Source organism: Vicia villosa, linkage group LG5, assembly GCF_029867415.1.
Source record: "Vicia villosa cultivar HV-30 ecotype Madison, WI linkage group LG5, Vvil1.0, whole genome shotgun sequence".
In the NCBI taxonomy this organism is placed as follows: domain Eukaryota; kingdom Viridiplantae; phylum Streptophyta; class Magnoliopsida; order Fabales; family Fabaceae; genus Vicia; species Vicia villosa.
The window spans coordinates 155,459-177,010 of NC_081184.1; the positions used below are offsets into that span (position 1 = coordinate 155,459).

Below are 21,552 nucleotides of genomic sequence, written 5' to 3' on the forward strand. Positions count from 1 at the left end.
AATTTGGCATGGAAGAAATCATTATGTTTTCTGGCCTAATCTTTTAACCCGGTGAAAGTTGCAAGGCATGTAGGAGACATTGTCATCTAATTAAATCGAGCCAAATCTTGTCTTCAAACATGTGAATTTCCATAGCAAACCCAGTCAAGAACCAATGTTGCTACGGCTTAATTTATTGGCAATGTGGATGATGAGTGTTTTTCAGATGACCAGACGACATAGGGATGTGTTTTTAAAAATTGATAGTGTACTCGTCTTGGTAGCGTGTATAAGAAACAAAATATAGCAACTGAACCTTGTCTGGAAGAAGTTTTGAGACTAAGATGGTAACTTCAAATGACTAAAATGATTAGCAAGAATGATACAGAAAATGAATATCAATTTCATGTTTCTGGTTGTGGTTTTGGTCTGCTGTTACAAGCTTTTAGCAATGACCTTTATCTACTGTTTAGTAAGCAAATGTATGGTGTTCACTCATTTGGATTTTGATGTAATTGGTTCAGTGGCATCCCTTATGCCTTTTGATTAATAAAAATGTTTTCTTTGGCCTTGCAAAAAAAAAAAAAAATTTCATGTTTCACTCAATGAATAGCAAGTCTTACATTCTTAAGCCACCAAGACAAAAAAGAGCAGTACATTCTAATAGTATTTTAACCTTCAAGAATATATAGCATCAAGTAGCATTGAATGAGTTCTAGAGACGAAAATTGTAGGTTCAGAAAGTTTCCCGCACGTGCACTATAATTTACAAGAAGGAAATAACACTAAAATCATTTACAAAAATTAATTATGAACAACGAATCTGCACTACCAAGGAGCTACCTAAAAGTAATATAGTAGTCGATATCTAGTAAATGGATGTTCTATTGGTCACAATTCTCCTCTCTCCTTGCACCTTAACGTATTTAAGATCTCAAGAAGAACTTAGATTTAAGCAAAATCCAAGTATCCACTTAAGCAACAGAATCACTTCTGAAATCCTAATTCAAGTATCCATTTCAACAATCCAATCATACCTATTATTTTACAAGACAGAACAAGTTAGAATGTGAAATCAATTATTCACAAAAGGATCTTAGAATATGTTTGATTCTACCTGAGCATTATCTGTTTTCAATTTTTGAAGCTCTTCCTGGGCGCATATGAGCCTAAGATGATACAAAGCAGGGTTAAGGAGTAAGCCGCTAATATCATAGCATATAATCCAATCCAACTAACTTTTATATTACAATACCTCCACTGCAAATCAGTTATCTCATGAAGTAATTCCTTTTCCCTGTCGTGACATGATTCAAGCTGCAATAATGAAAGGCATTCAAATAATAAGTTGACTTTGAGAATTCACTTTTGACAAGTACATCATATAAGTTATACATATATTCTAAAATGCATACCAAGGATTTCTCCATTGTTGCTATATGTGCCGGGGTAGTTGTGGTATCAGCTGCACAGTTGACAAATTATTAATATAAGAGGAATAAGAGAAATTAATGAAAAGGTTAATAAAATCAATAGATAGAGATCGCACCAGGAGATTCACCAGCAGTAATTTGCCTCATTAAAGTCAGAATGGTTTCCTGTTTAATGTCAAACAAAAAAAAAACAGTTACTCTTGGATATTAGCAGGAGGGTATAGAATAGAATCATATAAGACTGAACATACCCTCTGAAGAATATTTGTCTGCAGCACAGAGTGCAATACTGGGAACAGAGAACAGACAGAAATATTTGATGTACTACTAGCAGCATCAGATATTGTTGATAATAGCGGTAAAGGTGAATGAATAGCAGGAGCATTATGCTGGCCTATGAACTGCAACCCATAAAATGTTTCAATAAATTAGGAGTTATACCCTCCTGCTATGGGTATGGGTATAAATATTAAGAAATTCAAAAACATTAAAGGAAAAGTGCAGTTTTTAAGTTAAGAGTATATCAAATGTTCTACTTTTGAGTCATTTTTTTATTTCTTCATTCTTTAACGTCATTAGCACTCATTAATAGAAATGTATTCATATGAGTTGGAGTCATTAAATGTATGTCGAATTCTTTTATTTCACTAGACAAACAAGCTCAATTTTATGAGTCAAATTTAAAAAATGTAATCAAAACATAAATGATGAATGAGTCAACCTCAAACTTCATTCTGTTTACCAAGTTAGGCTCAATCTTTAAATCATCACAAGTTTAAATAACTAAGTTAAGGTTTAGCATACTTTACTTTTAACAAGCAATCATATACTTCAAATTCAAATGGTTGACTTTTTTTAGTGAATGTTTGGAATAACCGTGAATTTCGTAAAACCACTGTGGAACTGTGTTACTTTAATCAAACTAACAGCCAACTAAACATGCACGTAACAGACTTGCGCCTCTAACAGTGAGAACTGGTTTTTTTGTGTATCCTCCATAAATTAGATGTGAAGTTAGAAATTTGTGTGCCTCTAACTATTATTAAGATACAGTCAACATATCTTTGAAATCTATGTGCAAGAGGAAAATACAACTCGGGCATCAAAAGCTTAGCTTAGAGAAGAACATATATTTTTGGGGGTTTCCCCCACCTAAAGAAGAGTAGGTGGCAGTGATGCAAACCTCTAAACAACCAACCTGCATGCTGTGACTCTTTTGCAGTACAGGAGAAGGGGTGACCTGAAAGAAACCTTACTATTCAGTCTCCAAGAAAGATGAATTATCAGTACAAGTTATTTCTTACCTTTTCCGGGTCAACGTTCTCGGATGTAACCTTAAAACGTCCTCTCTGTTGAACAACTGGTACCTTTGCTTTATCATCAGTGTCATCAGAATTAGCTGCCACAGAAGTGATTAGTTAGAAAGAAATGCAGGAGTGAATAGTGATGCTTAAGGACTTCAAGAGCACAAAACTTGATGGGAAGGTACCTGATGATTTTGAGACTTTTGAAGGAAGTTCAGTCAGCACATCTTCTCCGTTCTGGGGAACTGAAGTTGCATTGGCATTTGAGACAGGCAGAATTGGTAGCTTCTCACTGTCATTTATATTGCTAAATATTAAAGCTGATGATAGATTAGAGAAGTGCTTGATTTCCTTAAACAATGTTTGTAAATATTAAACATATTGGTTTGTGTTAATTTAAAAAATAATTGAGAAATAAAATAAAATAAAAGTTGAGGTATTCGAGTAGCTATCTAGACAAAAATAGCTTTGAATGTAACCATATTACACACAAGTCTCCAAATGTCTATTTTGTTAGTAATTCTTTTTTCTTGTTACAATTTTAATTTTGTTAGAAATTTTATAGACTAAATTGACTAACATAAGACATATTTGAGGACTAAACTAATTAATGCAAAATAAATTAAATAATCAAAATGACTGTTATTTCGACAAAATAATACATTTAGATATATTTTTATAATTTTGAAATATTTATGATTTATGATGGAATCACATATATTAATAATCAAAGTGTGGAGTGAAATATAAATGATTGAAAACCATCAACGTTTTTGAAACATTCTCTATCTTCTGAATACTAAAGGAAAATAAGAGCATCTATACAGCCAAATTGGAGTTGGTTTATTCCTTTTGTTTGGGCCCATGTTTTTATTGGGGTGACAAAACCAACAGGAGGGGTTAAATATTAACTATAACTATGAAGTTTTCTGGAAAAAAATATTAAAAGATTATTTAATTCAAAATTAAATTAAATGAACTCGATGCATAATTAAAGTATTCACCTTTCTGCCCGAATAGGTGGAAGAGTAACTTCCGGTAATATGCTTGATGAAGCTCTTCTGTGATGAGAAGGGACAGCCACGCTTCCACCATTTTCTACATTACATTTTTCACCTAAACTATGGTCCACATGATCATCTGGCCCAGAAGAAGTTTGTGGTTCGTGGCTTGAACTGGTGATACTAGAGTCATCATCACATTTTTCAATCTTAGTCCTGGAAATGGCAAGATAAAAAAGCATTGATCCATAATGTTAACAAAAGTTCTATTTCTAGCTGTAAAGACAGAAAGGCATTTTTAAATAAAATATCCCATGCCAGCATTAGCACATGATGTAAAAAAAAAAAGTTCTAGGAGTTTGAGTATTTCAAAAGTATAACTATTCAATAATTTAACATCAAACACGCGTTAGAGACATACTTGGCATCATTTACCGTGGAATCTACTACCGGAACAGAAGCTGATGGAGTATGCATTTCATCAATTTCCTCCTATAAAGAATTAGTCATTAGTACAAAATTAGCAATAAAAAATAAGCGAAATGAAATAAAGAAGGAAAATTAAGCTATATTTATAAAAATATAATGCAAATAATCCCAATCCTATTATACAAAATGAATTTGTAAATACCATACCAAGTTAACTGTTTGACGAGTTTGCTGTTGCTTATCTTGTCCATCAAGAGTTGATAATGAAGATGAACTACCCACATAACTGATATCTGATATAGCATCGTCAAAATCGTTGATCTAGAGAAATAAAAGTTATAATTAGAACATTTTGACTAGAGTAGTGAGTAAAAAGTGTAATATTGGACATGATTTGTACCAAAGAAGCCTGGGCCTTCATATCTTCAAGATTAAAGTTCCAACCGCTAATGCCTCGTTTGTATTCACTCTACAGCAGGGGATTAAACACATCATAACAATGTTATAAGATTGCAATCCAATAGTAACAATGAGAAAATAGCCCTCAAAAGAGAAAAGATAATAATCCAACCCATTTATAATACTTCATTGTGTACAGCATATACACACAGTAGAATTTTAAAAAAGGTGTATTATCTTATGGGACATGTTGAGTTCAATTAAGTAAATGGGGAAGCAATACAGTACTAAGACATTGTATTTTGGTACCTGTGATAATTCCTCCATCTTCCCATCAGGCATTTTCTTTTGTGCAAGCATGTCTTCTTCTTTTCTCTGTGACAGAAAAATCACCTCAAATAAATATTATAATAATATATCATAACAGGGGTGGATAGGAGGGAATATAAATATATAAGATGTGTTAAATTAAAGTGGAAGCAACCTTTAGAATCTCCATGCGAGCACCCAAAGCAGGCAACCCCTCCAAAAGTGTGCGTGAAATATAATCATTGGAGCGTGCTTGCTTAAAGAAGGAATGCTTTAACAACCTGTTAGCAGATGGTCGTTTGGAAGGATCTTTTACCAAACAACAAGCAATCATCTGCTTAAACGACTGGAAAGAAATAAAGAATAAAATATTAGCTGGAAAAAGTCATAGAGGAGCTGAATTTGTTTGCAAGCAATCAGTAAAAGGTGGAATCAAACTGAGCTGAGCTGACCTTAGAGAATTTCCTATCACTTTCGTAGTCAAGGCCAGGGGGTGCATTTTGCAAAGTCATAAGTAGTACCTGGAAAGTTCAATTATGAAATTAAACTAAACAAAAAATGAGATAAAATATTATGTACTTTCTGCAAATAATTTTGTACATGCACACACACCTTCAAAGGTGGATATTTTGAAAAAGGAGCATGACCGTGGGCAAGCTCCAATGCAGTTATGCCAAATGACCAAATGTCAGCTCTGGAAGATTAATTTTGAAGTAAATTAATGTTAGCATTGTCAATAAACAAAGGTAGTTAAAGTTCTAGTATAATATATTCAAATCTATTCAAAACGTTTATATAGAAATAGAAGGCAAACGGACCACACTCCTATTTGGATGACAAGATTTTAAACACGATTTTAGAATGAGGGGTTGCAACACAAGTACACAATCATTGATATCATTGCAGAAAATTCTAGCTGGTTAAATAATAAATGTACATTGTACAGCTACAATTTTAATAAATTACTAAAAATTGTAGTCAAATAACAATAAAAATCGTGCACTATTGAATCAGGATCATTAATATTGCAGAAAATTGTAACATTGCAATCACCATCATTGATATATTCCAGAAAATTAAATCAATTAATAATGACTGAAAATCCTTCATATTTTGATCATAATCTATGGGTTGTCATGCCATTTATGGTATAAAATTGTCATCTTCAAATAAGCAATAAGTATTTATTTAAAAAAGGAATAGGGTTATTAATTTATCATATATGATACAAGAAATTAAGAGAGGAAGAACATACTTGAAGTTATAACCATGCAATTGCTCCATAACCTCAGGTGCCATCCAACAAGGAGTTCCAACAAAAGTATTCCTCGACCGTTGCCGATCACCGGAATCAAAAAGACAAGCCGAAACACCGAAATCGCCGAGCTTAACGGCACCGCGAGAATCAATCAAAACATTACCAGCCTTCACATCCCGATGAATATGACCATGATGATGAAGATACTCTAAACCCTTCAACACCTCTCTAAGCACGGTCGCAATAACAACCTCTTCAAATCCCTCAGGATGTGCAGCTTTCAATATATGAAGACACGATCCACCCGCCATAAACGGCATCACAACCCATAGATTGTGATCGCTCACGAATGAACAGTGTGATTTCAATACGTTAGGATGGTCCACTAGTACCATCGTTTGCGCTTCACGAGATATATTATTCTGCATTCATCCGTTTTTCATCTAATTAATAACTATCACATTAATTAATCAATAATAATTAATCATTAATCACTAATCATCCTTCATTAAACATTAATCAGAAATTAGGAAATTAAAATCGTATTAACAATAATTCTAAATCGCGTTCTCAAAGTGCATGCAATTACGGAAGGTTTTAGAGATTTCCATAACGAATTTACAACGGTAATTGAAGCTGCATTAAAACGAAAACGATTGTGATGAATGATGATTATACCAGATCGCAGTTGTCACGTTCAAAGTCGAGAATCTTGATGGCGACGATCTCGTTGAAAGGAACACAAATAGCACGATGAACGGAAGCACTAACGCCTTGTCCAATCTCTTCATGGAGAACGTAATGTTCGGCGCCGATAGGATACTTTTTCTTCTCAGTTTCCTTTTCCTTGTCCTTGTCTTTATCCTTATCCTTCATGTTGATCGGTGATGAAAAGTACTCACGGAGGTGATGGCAGTTACGGTGGCCGGAGAATGGTGGTGCGATGAGAATGAAGAAGAAAAGAAAAGAGTGAATGGAGTAATGAATGAATGAATGAGAAAGGAAAAAAAAGGTATCGGTAGTGATACGTAATGATATAAATTGAATGTATTTGGTAATTCCGCAGATTTCTCGTGAAATCAAACAAATCAATATTTTTTTTTTCTTTATTGTGATTTGTTTTTTTTTTCTTTTTCTTTTTTAATTTTGATTATTATTATTATAATTATAATTTTTATGAGCTTCATCTGGCTTTATTGGATGACCGCAAACAGGGGAGTGTTCTGTTTTGCTATCACCCGCCACCTTTTCTCTCTCTTTTTTTTTTCAACCGTCTTTTTCTTCTTTACGTCTTATATTATTATTATGTTTTAAAAATGGGGTTGAGATCCAACTGGTAAAATTTTCGGTTTAAAGTTTAATTGATTCAATCAGCTAAATTTATATATTTTAAAAATATTTTAAAAATTTATTATAAACTCAATATAACAATATCAATAGAAAATATAATAACACAACATAATTTCACATTTTGATTCATTTCAATTTTTATTTAAAAATAATTTAAACAAATTAAAGAATTACGTACACTTAAGCTAATCCAAACTAAAATTAAAATCATAGAATATAATAACTAACTAAGAATACTTAACTTAAATAAAATATAATATAAAAAATAAACAATACAATATATTTAATAAAAAATATAAAAAAAATGGTTAATTTGATGAAAATGGTTAGCATGACGATTTTATAAAATCGACTCCGGTTCTTTTGGTTTAAATATTTGAAAGATTAACCCAATTAATTCCATCTTCGATTCCTAATCCAACCTCCAATTCGGTCTTATTTTTTAAAATATTGATTACTATAGTTAACTAGTAAAATACCTAATACCTGAGTAAGCATTTTTTTTCAAAAGAGTGAAGACTCATTTTGGTCCCTTACAAAAACTTCAGAGCCCAAATTAGTCCTCCACAAAAAAAGGACCCGATTTAATCCCTTACAAAATATAACCGGGTCATATTAGTCTTTATGTAAATATTTTTTTCAAACCGGTTTTTTCTTCTACTTTTAAACCGTGACTAGAGCGCCAAGTCGTATTTTATTTTTTATTTTTCATTTTTTAAATACTAAATTGATTTTTATTTTTAATTTCAATTTTATTTTTAAACAATTCAGATTTTAAAATATAAAAAAGATAAGATTTGTTCTAAGAAGGAATTGAACTCAAGACATTTAGGTCACATCCTATGCCTTTACCACTATGTCAACATACATTGATGACAAATAATTGACATGATTTATAGTAATATTAAACAATTCTGAATTTAAAAAAAAACATAAATTTTGGTACCTACGAGGTCTCAAACCCAAGTCCCTTCAAATTAAATAGTAGTCATTTTATTGTAAATATGAAAAGTAATCTAAGAGGGTTGCATGAATTAAATTAATTGATATTAGTGAATTTTTCTCGATAATGAATGTTAACAATGTTTTGATTTTTTTTGAAACTATTATAACAATTTCAAAAAAATTAGAACAACATTGTTAACATTCATAATCGAGAAAAATTCACTAATACTGATTAATCTAACTGATTCACCCGCTCTTAGATCACTTTTCATATTTACAGTGAAATGACTATCATTAAATTTGAAGGGACTTGAGTTTGAGACCTCATGAGTACAAATTTTATAGTTTATATTTTAAATTTAGAATTGTTTAATATTACTGTAAATCATGCGAATTATTTGTCACCAGTGTACGTTGGCATAGTGGTAAAGGCATATGATGTGACTAAAATGTCTTGAGTTCGATTCCTTTTTAGAACAATTTTTTTTTTTTGTATTTTAAAATCTGAATTGCTTAAAAATAAAATCGAAATTAAAAATAAAAATCAATTTAGTATATAAAAAAATGAAAAATGAAAAATAAAATACGATTTGAGGGTCCAGTCACGGTTTAAAAGTAGAAGAAAAAACTGGTTTGAAAAAAATATTTACGGAAAGACTAATATGACCCGGTTATATTTTGTAAGAGATTAAATCGGGTCCTTTTTATTATGGAGAACTAATTTAGGTTCTGAAGTTTTTGTGAGGGACCAAAATGGGTCTTCACTCTTTTCAAAATAAACATCTAATTTAACTTAATTTCTAAAAATTGCAATAAAAAGCAATTGCCACTTATGTTAGACCATCTCCAATGGTAGTTCCTTCTAATAAGTTCTCCACCTAGACATGCCACATCATAGTACCATTGCATTGCAATGCAACTATGAAAAAATTGTGGTACCCAATCAAATTAGTTTATGAGGTAAAGTTGTGGGCCCAATAATAACTTTTTAGAATTATACAATTAAAATAAAAATTATAAAAATTATTTTAAGATGATGTGGCTAGTGGGACCCATAAAGAACCCAAAAATGGGTTGCACCATTGGAGATGCTCTTATGGCTCTCAGAAAGAGCGTTGGACCAATTGGTGCCTATGTATGGCGTTCTATGCATTCATTGGCGCATGTGCCTTTGATATATGCTTGCTTCAGTTGGTCTGTCGTCAACATGTATTTTTTTTTTTTTTAGTTTTTAGTTAAATTTACAATAACATTATAAAAATGTAAACTGAGAAATAAAAAAATGAAATACTAATTCTATTTAATTTAACTAGAATTACATGCGGGAAAATTCGGTAGGCATATTTTAACGACTTTCAATCTAAATGCGAAATTTTCGTTGGCCAAAATTTAAATTCTTTTCAAAAATCTTAAAACTTATAATTTTGAATAAGGGGATCTATTCATCCTTCTAGATAAGGTCTCGTCGTCTAACAATTTTTATGTACTTTTATCAATTACAAAAAAGTGTAATGATTATTGTATAATAAAAATGGTACAAAATAACATTGTCATTTTACCATAAATTTACATTTTAATATTATGGAAAATGCTAACAAATGTCCATGGGGAGTCCGTATCTGCTCCATTTAAAAAAATGTCTAGTTTTCCAATCCTCCTTCTGGATATGCAACATGTGTTAATTAATTTTTTTAAAGGTGCAGATCAAAAGGTTGAAATTATGTATTTTTTGTGGTTAAAAAACTTAGATATTCTCTTATATCACTCAAATATTTAAATACTCATTTATTCTCACACCTCAAACACGTTTAAAAAATTTAGATATTTTTATTGTTCTTATTCCTCACCTAAAAATTTTATTTGCCCTATCGTCACCGTGAACTTAGATTTAGCGCCACCGCGAACTCAAATATCTAGCGATTGGGACTCAAATTTTTCAAATCTCTGACCGTCGTGAACTCAGATATTTCGCCGCTGTGAACTCAACCATCTCGCCGTTGTGTTTTGCAGTTTCCCTCTTGTTGTAGTTGTAATGGAGTTGATCTTCTTAAACTCATCATAAAATAATGCCCAGAAAAAATTGAAATAGTTTTGCAAAACAAAAGATGGATTGATACTAAATGCTTGATTTCTTAAATTTAAAATAAACAATACTAAAAAACTTGGATCTTATTTTTTTTGAAATAATAGGAAGATATATTATATCAAAAAACTGTTTAGTACAAATGCGACCCATAGGTCCAGCTATCACACGAGACTAAAAGGAAGCTACATAAGTAAAGAAGCTAAGTGACTACGAAGCTTCATCTTGATCCAACCACGGTTAACAATCCTATCAATAATGGTATTCCCAACCTTCGAGTTATAAAAACACCTTAAATAATAAAAAATAAAGATGATTAATATAGTGTAAATATTGATTGAGACATATTATAATTTAATGTATAAAAATGGTTAATATTATATTTTTATTAGTTAATAAAGTACATAAAGCCATTAATAAATTATAAAGAAAATAAGTGGTAAACTATGGATATTTTTATGGTTAACATAATGATAAAATTGATTAATGCCAAAACTTTAAATTTGTGTAACAAAGTAATTTTAAAAATATTTTTTATTTAAAAAAATTTTTTTTAAAAAAATATTATTCACCTTATAAATACGACGAATAATATTTAATGTAAGTATTGGTGTTATTTTTTAGGGTCAATGTTAATATTTATATAATTTAGCATTTGTTAGTATTCTTTCGGTATAAATTTTAGGAATTTAAATAGTACTTTTTATATTTAATAGATTTGATAGGCAAATAAAGTGAGTTTGCCGTGAGAAAAATTAAAATGTGAAAATTTAAGAAAATTAAATCATAATAGTGATAAATATTTTATTGTCAAAAGTAAAAACATTAATTTGTAAAAATTATAAATTGTACAATGCGTAGGGACTTTCTGCTTAGAAAACATAGGACAGGGTTAGAGGAGAAAAATCATTAATGCAAAAAGGGTTAAATTGCAATTACATAAAATAAATGATTAATCATAAAAAATGATTTCTTTTAATAACAAATAAATATATAATACATTAAGACCATTATGTTGGGTAACTTTAGGAGGAAGAAAGGAAAGCTCGATATGATCTTGATCTAGCTCTCAAATTAGAAGAAATGGATTGGAAGGATAAAGCATCTTTTAGAATCTTCATGCGAGAACCCAGAGCAGGCAACCCCTCCAAAAGTGTGTGTGAAATATAATCACTGGAACGTGCTTGCTTAAAGAAGGAATGCTTTAACAACTTTTTAGCAGATGATCGTTTTGAAGGATCTTTAACCAAACAACAAGAAATCATCTTCTTAAACGACTGGGAAGAAACAAAGAATAAAATATTATGTGGAAAAAGTCATAGAAGAGTTGAATTTTCTTGCAAGCAATCAGTAAAAGATGGCATCACCTTAGAGAACTTCTTATCACTTTCGTAGTCAAGGCCAGGGGGTGCATTTTGCAAAGTCATAAGTAGTACCTAGAAAGTTCAATTATGAATTTAAACTAAACAAAAATGAGATAAAATACTATGTACTTTCTTACTGCAAATAATTTTATACCAGTCATGCTCACACACCTTCAAAGGTGGATATTTTGAAAAGGGAGGATGACCGTGGGCAAGCTCCAATGCAGTTATGCCAAATGACCAAATGTCAGCTCTGGAAGATTCATTTTGAAGTAAATTAATGTTAGCATTGTCAATAAGCTATGAGGGTTGCAACACAACAATCATAGGTATTATTGAAGAAAATTTTGAAAAGGGTAAGAAATTAGTATTTAGAAAGGGAATATGGTTATTATTTTAGAAAGGAGAGGAAGAACATGCTTGAAATTATAGCCATGCAATTGCTCCATAACCTCAGGTGCCATCCAACAAGGAGTTCCAACAAAAGAATTCCTCGACCGTTGCCGATCACCGGAATCAAAAACACATGCCGAAACACCAAAATCGCCGAGCTTAACCGCACCGTGAGAATCGATCAAAATATTACCAGCCTTAACATCTCGATGAATATGACCATGATGATGAAGATACTTTAAACCCTTCAATACCTCTTTAAGTATGGTTGCAATAACAACCTCTTCAAATCCCTCAGGATGTGCAACTTTCAATATATGAAAACACGAACCTCCCGCCATATATGGCATCACAACCCAGAGATTATGATCGCTCACGAATGAACAATATGATTTCAATACATTAGGATGGTCCACTAGTACCATCGTTTGCGCTTCACGAGACACATTATTCTGCATTCATCCGTTATTCCGCTAATTAATAATTAATCACTAATTAGAAATTAAGAAATTAAAATTTTATTAGTAATTTTTCTAAATTATATATCCTCCAAATGAATGCAATTAGGGAAGGTTTTAGAGATTTCCATAACTAATTTATAACGGTAATTGAAGGTGCATTTGATTAAATGAAGGATTACCAGATCACATCTGTCACGTTCGAAGTCGAGAATCTTGATGGCAACGACCTCGTCGAAAGGAACACAAATAGCACGACGAACGGAAGCACTAACGCCTTGTCCAATCTCTTCGTGGAGAAGGTAATGTTTGGCGCCGGTAGGATACTTTCTCTTCTCGGTTTCGTTTGCCTTGTCTTTGTTTTTATCTTTATCCTTCATGTTGATCGGTGATGAAAGTACTCACAATGGTGGTGATGCAATGAGGATGATGAAGAAGAAAACAAAACCAAAAGAGGGACGATGGAGTAATACATGAATGAATGAATGAGAAAGGGAAAAAAAAGTATTACATAACGTATTTGAATGTAATGGGTGAATGCCGCATATTTCTCGTGAGAGGAATCAAATGAATATATTTTGAATTGTAATATTGTGATTTGTTTTTTTATTTATTTTCTTTTTTAATCTTTATTATTATTATTATTGTTATTATTATTTATATTTATTTCTTCAGGCTTTAATGGGTGTCCGTAAACAGGGGAGAGTTCTGTTTTGCTACCCTGCCACCCATCCTCTCTTTTTATGCAACCAGCTTCCTTACGTATTTATAAAAAAGAATTAATTAATTAAATATATTATAATATAAGAGTTTAATAGATATATCATTCTACCATATCATACAAATAAATTTAGAAATTTCAATCTGTTAGTATGAACATAGCTTTATATGAATTTGTGACATTGTAAATGATTTTTATACTAAGTGTATAATAACTAACACATTTTATATGTCATTTCATCAATTATACAAAAAGTGTAATATAATATAAAATAATATTTATTTTATATATTAATTTTTAAAATAATTGATTTTGTCATAAAAAGAATAACCGCGTCCATTTACTTCTTACTTCAGTATAATCTTCATTTTTAATAATACAAAATATGTAAATCAAATTTAAAAAAAAATAAAAATCAATCCTCTTATAATTATAATGGATATAAATATCAAGATTGTACCATAAATTATATTTAAATATGGAATAGTATTTATAATGGTAATTCATTAATATATTAGTTAAAAAAGAAAAAACAAAATAACATCAATGGATACAATTATATTACTTTGATCACTTATAAAATAGTAATATGAAAGAACTTGATGGATATAAATGATTAGTTTTACACATTTCTCGGAAATTATATTACTTTTCATCTATTTTTTTGTTTCATGCATTTTAAATAGTTGAAAAATTCATTTATGTATTAAAAAATTATGAAAAAAATTGTATAAGATTCAATGATGGCTTTCTGATCTATGGTGATTTTATTTGATTTTTGTTTGATGTTTTAAATATACTTTGCTATTTTCTCTCTTATTTTCATTTTAAAAAATCATTAAAAATAGTTTTATTTGTTTAATTGTGTTTAATTATGTTGTGACTTGTTTGGTTGCTGATTGTATTGGATTGTGACTTATTTGGTCATAAATTTCATCAACATCAATAGAACTTGGGTGCTAATAGGTCTAAAAGGCCAAATCAACAAAAATGAATGATTTATTTTGATGAAGTTTGACCTAGTTGAGATCCAATTTGGTTTATTAATCTTTGCTTGATTTTATCTTGTCCAATCTCTCCATCTCCTTCTCTTTCTTTTTCTTTTTGGATCAATTGCATGATGATTCATCTTGTTCAATTAGGTTAGGATTAGTACTTGATGAACTTTCATCAATTCAAATCTACTTTCCACTTTATCAAAAGATCTTTGGGTTGACAATAAGTTTGTCCCAAAATATTAAGAAGGACTTGATTGATGTAATGATCTCGTCTCCTTAACTTAGTATTGATCACATTGGTTTGACTGAAGGAGTGAAAAAAACTTAGAAATGGGGGATTGAATAAGAGTTGTTTCTAAAACTGAAAGATAAAAAAATAATCACACAGTTATTTTTATCATGGTTCGTTGTTAATCAAACTACTCCAGTCCACCCCTGACAGAGTGATTTACCACAATTGAGGATTTAATCCACTAATCAATCTTGATTATAATGGTTCTCCATTTAGACAACTTCCAAGCCTTCTAGAGTATACAGATCACAACTTGATCACTCTAGGAATTTCCTTTTACAAAAGATGTAAATAATATTACAAGAGTTTAATTTGCTTCTTAATAAGCTATAATCACCGAGTGATTTTTCTCTTAAGATTAAGTTCTAAAACTCACTAAGATATTACAATTTGTTAGGTTGAAGATGAAGTTTTTTGTTGTTTTTGTGTGACAATGTTTGGAGTTAATTTGGCAGCGTAAGGTTACTTGGAGCAAGAGTTGTTAGCTGCTTCAGCATCAGAACTTCTTTATATAGGCAGTGAGAAAATATGACCGTTGAGTAGCATTTAATGCTTTGCGTGAATTGTACACTGCTGCATTTAATGTTTCACTCTTTTGTCAACTACCTCGAGCCATGCTTCAACTGTTTTTGCTGACTTTGCCTTTTGTAGTTTCTAACGTTCCTTTGTCAGTCAGACAGATTTGACGTTGTAGCCTTTTCATCTTGTACTTGCTTCTAGACTCAGACTATTAGAATAACGTTTGAATATCAGAGTCTTCAGCGTTGGTGTAGATGCAACTTCAGTCATCAGAGCTTCAGAATGCTGATTTTGTGCATACTCTCTTAGGCTTTTCCTAAAATGGAAATCATGAATAATTAGAGTACCACATTGTCTTATACAAAATTCATATATAATGTTATCATCAAAACTAAGAATATTGATCAGAACATTTCATGTTCTAACATTGACTCGTGCTATTTGTTATAGGAGAATGACCTCTATCATTTATATAACAAATATAATACATAAATTCTATTGACCGCCGTCATAGATGCTACTTTTATATAAGTACATCTACGATTGCTTAACATAGCTAAATTGTCCTGAGAATAAGATAAAGAACTAAAAAGAGTATTTTGTCTACTGCTTACATAGATTCTATACCATGTCAATTGATATGTGGTTGGCTGAAGGTTTAAAGGGTCTGTCAATAATGAGAACTTCCATTCTCTGTTTAACTGTCGATTTGGTATTTGATTGTGATTTTAGAAAATGACGTGACAAATATATTAAAATAGCGTAAATTAAAGAAAAAGTAGAAGAGCCAAAATTTCAAGTATAAAGAAAAAAATAGGTAGCAACTTTTGTGTGGATTAATTCTCTAGATTTTAGGGGAATTGAGCTCTTTAAAAGTCTAAAATTTGATTGAGAGGTAAGTAAAATCAATTAAAAAATTATTCTACGCGAATTTAAACTATAATTATTTTGAAGGACTTTATTTTAATTCAAACTAATTAACTTAAACTCAATTTCTTGGCTAAAAAGAAAATAATTTTAAGAAATTAAAAATAGATATAGATTTTTTAAAAAATTATTGCGTTTGTGGGTTAATTTGTTCTTTTTTCAAAATTTCTCTATACTATTTATAAAATTATTATTTTTTTAAACTGTTTTTATTAGAGCAACAGTAAACACATAAGATTTTTAGAGGTGTAAAATTGATATAAATGAGTTACGGTTTAAATTATATCAGATGAATATGGAATGATAAATATAGAAATGGTTAGAGAAATTAGTAAGGATTCCGTATGGTGAAAGGATATCCAACAATCAAATCATAGTGTAGGCAAGTTGAGAGAAACTGGTTTGCAAAAAAGTTGTTTAAGAAAATGGATAATAATGATAGATATTTTTAGTTAGATTCATGGCGGAAGGAGACAGTTGTATAATAAATTTACAGATTGTTAAGGTTAAAGGGCGACAAAAATGTCACGGTGGCAAAAACTTGAATGAGTGTGCTTCTAGTTATTTGCAAGTGTGTGTATTTGGTCTTAGAAACATGACTTACTTTAACATAAAAGAATTTAGTAAACGAATGTGCTTCTTGTTATTCGCGTAAGTGTGTGTATTAGGTCTTTGAGACATGCCTTAGTTTAAAAGAAGACGATTTAGTGATTGGATGTGCTTCTTTGCTGTTACAAATAATACATTTTCATCTAAAAATTAAAGTTTTTGTGAAGAACTCTGAAAAAGATATATCATTGTTAAATGATATAATTTGTGTAGTGGTATACATTTATTGGGTCTCTAAGAGGGGATGATCCATGAAAATGAAGGGAGGCTACAATTACGAGGTACGAGTCACCCTACAAAGTTAAGAGTCCCTCGAAATGTGTTACGAGGTCGCCTGGGCGTCTGTGACTGGCTAATCAATTGAGATTTATCCATATGTATTAACTCACATATTGGATCCATATGTATTAACTCTCAGTAGACATGGAAATGACGTGTCCCAGTATAAACAAACTCTGAAAGGGAGTCATAGAGGGTAACCACCCCCATAATTTAAGGAAGAACTGATCTTCCATCACTTCAACTATCCAGACTCATTGATATATATATATATATATATATATATATATATATATATATATATATATATATATATATATATATATATATATATATATATATATATATATATATAAAATACCTCAACCTTAAGGTTAAGGACAAATCACAATTCATATGCTTATAACTAAGCACCCAACACATATCCTCCAAACTACTATAAACATCACCCACCTTACAAGGTTTATTGTTGTCGTGAGCAAGCCCTAACCATCACAATTTATTATACACCTATTAAGACATATGAGTGTCTCTCCCCTTATATGGTTAACATGCACACATATATTTTTTAAACAATATAATTTAAAAAAAAAATGTTGTTTTGAAATTTTTATTATTACTATGCACATTAATATTAATAAATTGTCCATTATAGTAACAACTCGCACTCAATATTACCTCACACACCTTATCAATTATGTATATTATACTAATAATTTTTATTTTATTTATTAAAATATTGTAATTAATAATTAATTATATTGAAATATTTTAAAAAATAAATAAATTGAGAAGAAGAAATATTAAGATATTTGAAAAGTAAAATTGAAACGTAGAGTGCGAGAAGCAACAAAAACACCTAATCCCTAAAAATTGTTTCGAGAACTCACTACACTTAACCAACAATGGCGTCAATGGCAACAACAATGGGTATGAGCATGGGCATGACCGTAACTTCACACCTCTCAACCTCTTCTCGTCTTCTCGCTTTTCAACCAAACCTAATCCCAACCAAACGCCCAACCAAAACTTTTTCAATTTCAAACAATCCTAAAACCACCGTAACCGCCTGCACCGTAACCGCCTGCACCGTAACCGCCGCAGCACCGTCACCTCAATCTCCGATCAACGACGACGACACCGTTAATCTCTCTGGCTCCACTCGAACAATAACCACGCTATTCGGAATTGCGGCTTTATGTATCAAAGCTTTTGTCAACATTCTTCCACCGCCGGAACTATGTTTATCGATTGGAACTTCGTCGTCGTCGCTGTTCTTTGCTGCAATGAGGAAGAGTACTCAGAGCTCCCTGAACACGCCGCTGGCGGTTGTGGCGGCGGGATTGAAGAAATGGTTGGATATTTACAGTGGTGTTTTGTTGGTTAGGGTTTTGCTGAGTTGGTTCCCGAATATTCCGTGGGAGAGACAGCCACTTTCTGCAATTAGGGATCTTTGTGATCCTTATCTTAGTTTGTTTAGGAATGTTGTTCCACCTGTTTTTGATACTCTTGATATTAGTCCTCTTCTTGCTTTTGCTGTTTTGGGGACTCTGGCCAGTCTCCTCACTGTTCCTGTTTAGAATTACACTCACAGGTACATTACTTTGCATTCCTTTTTTAATTTCTCATTTTTATGTTGAGTAATCCCCATGTTTAGTTATTACATATGAATCTCTGACACTAGACTCGACACTGACACGGAGACACCAGTAATAATATGAGAATATGGAAATGCGTAGACGCGAGTAATAATATGAGAATATGGAAATGCATAGACACGGGTACTAATATGAGAGTATGGAAATGTGTTATTGTAATCACATGTTAGTTTCAAGACGCCGGTAATAATATGAGAATTTGGAAATGTGTTATTGTAATCTCATGTGTTAGTTTCGTTTGAATAAGTTTTGGACACTATTGATTATACATATTGAGTAAACCCCAACTAGGGAAGTGTTTTATTGTCGTCAAAAAATTGGTATAGCGCCTCTACATTGCTATTGTGTATTGAAATTTGGGGTAGCCAATAGGAAAACCTTCATGTGTCAAACACTGTCTATTATGCATATTGAGTAAGCCCCAAATTTAATTACCGCTTATGAAGCCCTCACACTAGACTCAACATTGGTTTTCTACTACAGTTTTGATCGAATTGATGGGCATCCAAGCATTCACGTATTTATGTGAGTTATTGTAACTACATATATGTTTGGGTGTCCATCATTTTGATCAAAATTGCGTTAGAAAACCACATAAACACAAAAGCTCTAAATAGTTTTTATACTTTCATGTTTTATTGCATTAGATTGTGGTTTGTAACTTGATTCCAAATATATGCTACATGTGTTGGTGTTGGAAAGTCGTTCTAACACGTGTTTACATTCACTATTGATCGTACATATTGACTAAATCCCAATTTTAGTTATCATCTATGAATCCCATAAGTACAAACATTAGATACCGATACTAATTTGAGAAAATGTGACCACATATGTTAGACTCTAGACACCAATAATAACTTGAGAAAATGTAACCACATATGTCGGACACTAGACATAACTTCAATATGAAATGTCTTTTGTGTTACTCTATATATTTTGATAAACCTTTCATGTTAAACCATACAATTAGACATGGCAATTGACAGGAACTTAGGGACCAACATGACAAGGGTTTAGCAAAATTTTAGTGACTACTTATGAAATATTGGAGACTTATTATTTTTATATAGTCTAGGGACTATGTAGGAGGGATTGGTACTTGAGGTTGAAGACTGAATTGAGGCCTTACTCTTATATCATGCTTATTTGTGCTAGCCATGGAATCTGAACGTTTCCGTATGCTTAATAGCTTATTATATCACGGAAATTTGAATAGTATATCCTCTATCTATCTATCTATGAAAGTTCTCTCTTAATGATGGTAGAATTTCATATTTTTATGCCATTTTTTCTCTTAATTGGTGTCTTTGCATACAATCTTCACTACTTAATTCTTATATCTTGTATTGTCAGTTTTAATATTTTGGATGTTACTACTATGGTTGGATAGGTGTGGGCTACTGAAGAATGTTCTCATGACTGACAAAGCATCGTCCTAAAACGTTTTGGCAGAATTTTGAAAAGCAGGTTCTCGAGAAGCTTAGGATTAAGTTTGGTTTCTCTATACAGTGTAATTTTTCAGATTGATATATTTTTGGCAGTTATGCATGTGGTTATGAAAGTAATTGGATTTTAATTTCAAATAATTTATGTTGTATTTTGTTGTTGGGTTGGATAGTTTAGTTGTATCTTAATTGAAATTCCTTCGCTATAAGCTCTGTGCAGAATTTGCAAGCCAGTAATCTTGCTCTTGCATAAATATAAAATACACGTTCGATATTGGTTATGAAATTATGACGCACGATGAATGTTTTGCCATCTACGCCAATTTCAGTTTTGTTGATCATATTCTTTATTTGAGTTCAACTTCTAATATGATCTAACGAATCACTTCTTACACTGATTCATGTATGTTAAGTTGTGATATAATTGTTGAAAAATTTATCAAGCTAGGTGGCTTCGATAATGGAGGGGATAAGGTAGGGAACTACAAAATTTGCCTGTCCCTGTATTTCTGCTAGAAAATTTGATTTTGTTATGTAGGATCATCATTTATTTGAATTACATGTTATTTGCCCCATCTATTTGATTGGGCGTTTTTAAAATACAAGTGTTTTGTTGTGATTCTTGTCTTGAATTTATCTTTCTATGCTCACTAGGCATGAAAGTTGTTTAGTGGCTTTTTACTGACTGCCTAGGCTTAAATTAAGTATGTGAACTTTTAACAACAAAGGATCATGAGAATTTATTTTCTTAACCCCTGAAATTTCTTGAACACTCTAGAAATATTCTTATGGTTTTAAAAATCAGAAGATTCTGTCTGAGTGTTCAAATTTTAGAATTTGAAAATCCTTCGGGTTATAAACTACAAAACCGATTTTTTTTATATATTAAAATAACCAACATTTTCAATTTAAATACCCCAATAACCATCATTAATCATTATTAACCAAAATACAAGAATATTGACTTCCATGTTCTCTATGTTTTCTTTCTCTTTAATTTCTAATAAATACTTCGGGATTTAATCCCATAGAAATGAAAAATATTTCGTCACTAAATTCAATCGTATTGGATCTCGATGATATCAAATCGGATCAATATCAGAATAACAATATCTGAGCTATCAAATAAATAATTCATGGTCGAGAATTGAATAGTATAACATCGGAAGATGTTTTATCCATACCAAATAAGAAAAACGACTTTCTGATGCAATCAAAAAGTTGGCAATGGAACCGATACATCTCTCTGGTATGGTATGACTCTTTGCTGCCTATAGGTTCTATAGTTTAAAGGTATGTATGGTGAGCAGATCATAGGGGAGTCTGGTGTTCAAAAAAAAATGTAAAAGTTGCAGACATACTTTCTAATTCCAGATGGCCCCTCCCTGCAGGTGCA

At 31.3% G+C, this 21,552-nt stretch overlaps 3 protein-coding genes across 5 annotated transcripts; 1 reads left to right on the forward strand and 2 right to left on the reverse strand.

The window, feature by feature from the left end:
- Positions 1 to 633: 633 nt before the first annotated feature.
- On the reverse strand, positions 634 to 7,193 carry LOC131601043 (serine/threonine-protein kinase BLUS1). 3 transcript variants are annotated; one of them, XM_058872755.1, is made up of 19 exons: positions 6,791 to 7,193; positions 6,110 to 6,534; positions 5,467 to 5,548; positions 5,307 to 5,375; positions 5,030 to 5,200; positions 4,855 to 4,920; positions 4,547 to 4,615; positions 4,354 to 4,467; positions 4,139 to 4,209; positions 3,721 to 3,933; positions 2,902 to 3,023; positions 2,717 to 2,811; positions 2,596 to 2,652; positions 1,664 to 1,813; positions 1,529 to 1,577; positions 1,395 to 1,444; positions 1,235 to 1,296; positions 1,097 to 1,148; positions 634 to 1,016 (listed from the first exon to the last, which is right to left on the reverse strand). In XM_058872755.1, exons 1-19 carry the CDS (start codon positions 6,986 to 6,988, stop codon positions 1,011 to 1,013), a joined length of 2,121 nt encoding a protein of 706 aa, XP_058728738.1. In that variant the 5' UTR covers positions 6,989 to 7,193; the 3' UTR covers positions 634 to 1,010. The 3 variants fall into 3 exon arrangements, with proteins under 3 accessions (XP_058728738.1, XP_058728740.1, XP_058728739.1); XM_058872757.1 differs by having other exon boundaries at positions 2,611 to 2,652; positions 6,791 to 7,192; XM_058872756.1 differs by having other exon boundaries at positions 2,902 to 3,008; positions 6,791 to 7,191.
- Positions 7,194 to 11,470: 4,277 nt separating this feature from the next.
- On the reverse strand, positions 11,471 to 13,254 carry LOC131606070 (uncharacterized). Its single transcript, XM_058878354.1, has 5 exons — positions 12,888 to 13,254; positions 12,275 to 12,699; positions 12,026 to 12,107; positions 11,858 to 11,926; positions 11,471 to 11,767 (listed from the first exon to the last, which is right to left on the reverse strand). Exons 1-5 carry the CDS (start codon positions 13,083 to 13,085, stop codon positions 11,516 to 11,518), a joined length of 1,026 nt encoding a protein of 341 aa, XP_058734337.1. The 5' UTR covers positions 13,086 to 13,254; the 3' UTR covers positions 11,471 to 11,515.
- Positions 13,255 to 17,875: 4,621 nt separating this feature from the next.
- LOC131601045 (ylmG homolog protein 1-2, chloroplastic-like) lies at positions 17,876 to 20,442 on the forward strand. Its single transcript, XM_058872759.1, has 2 exons — positions 17,876 to 18,644; positions 20,102 to 20,442. The coding sequence occupies exon 1, from the start codon at positions 17,956 to 17,958 to the stop codon at positions 18,628 to 18,630; it is 675 nt and encodes a 224-aa protein (XP_058728742.1). The 5' UTR covers positions 17,876 to 17,955; the 3' UTR covers positions 18,631 to 18,644; positions 20,102 to 20,442.
- The last annotated feature ends 1,110 nt before the right edge of the window (positions 20,443 to 21,552 follow it).

Excerpts from the sequence above, each read along its gene's own strand:
- LOC131601043 (XM_058872755.1), bottom strand. The coding sequence starts at position 6,988 with ATGAAGGATAAGGATAAAGACAAGGACAAGGAAAAGGAAACTGAGAAG. Across the intron at positions 6,535-6,790 it reads AACGTGACAACTGCGATCTG|AATAATATATCTCGTGAAGC; the intron begins GTATAATCATCA and ends GGATGAATGCAG. Across the intron at positions 1,814-2,595 it reads TGCAGGTTGGTTGTTTAGAG|TTCATAGGCCAGCATAATGC; the intron begins GTTTGCATCACT and ends TATGGGTTGCAG.
- LOC131606070 (XM_058878354.1), bottom strand. The coding sequence starts at position 13,085 with ATGAAGGATAAAGATAAAAACAAAGACAAGGCAAACGAAACCGAGAAG. Across the intron at positions 11,927-12,025 it reads CAAAATATCCACCTTTGAAG|GTACTACTTATGACTTTGCA; the intron begins GTGTGTGAGCAT and ends TGAACTTTCTAG. Across the intron at positions 11,768-11,857 it reads GTGATAAGAAGTTCTCTAAG|TCGTTTAAGAAGATGATTTC; the intron begins GTGATGCCATCT and ends GTTTCTTCCCAG.
- LOC131601045 (XM_058872759.1), top strand. The coding sequence starts at position 17,956 with ATGGCGTCAATGGCAACAACAATGGGTATGAGCATGGGCATGACCGTA.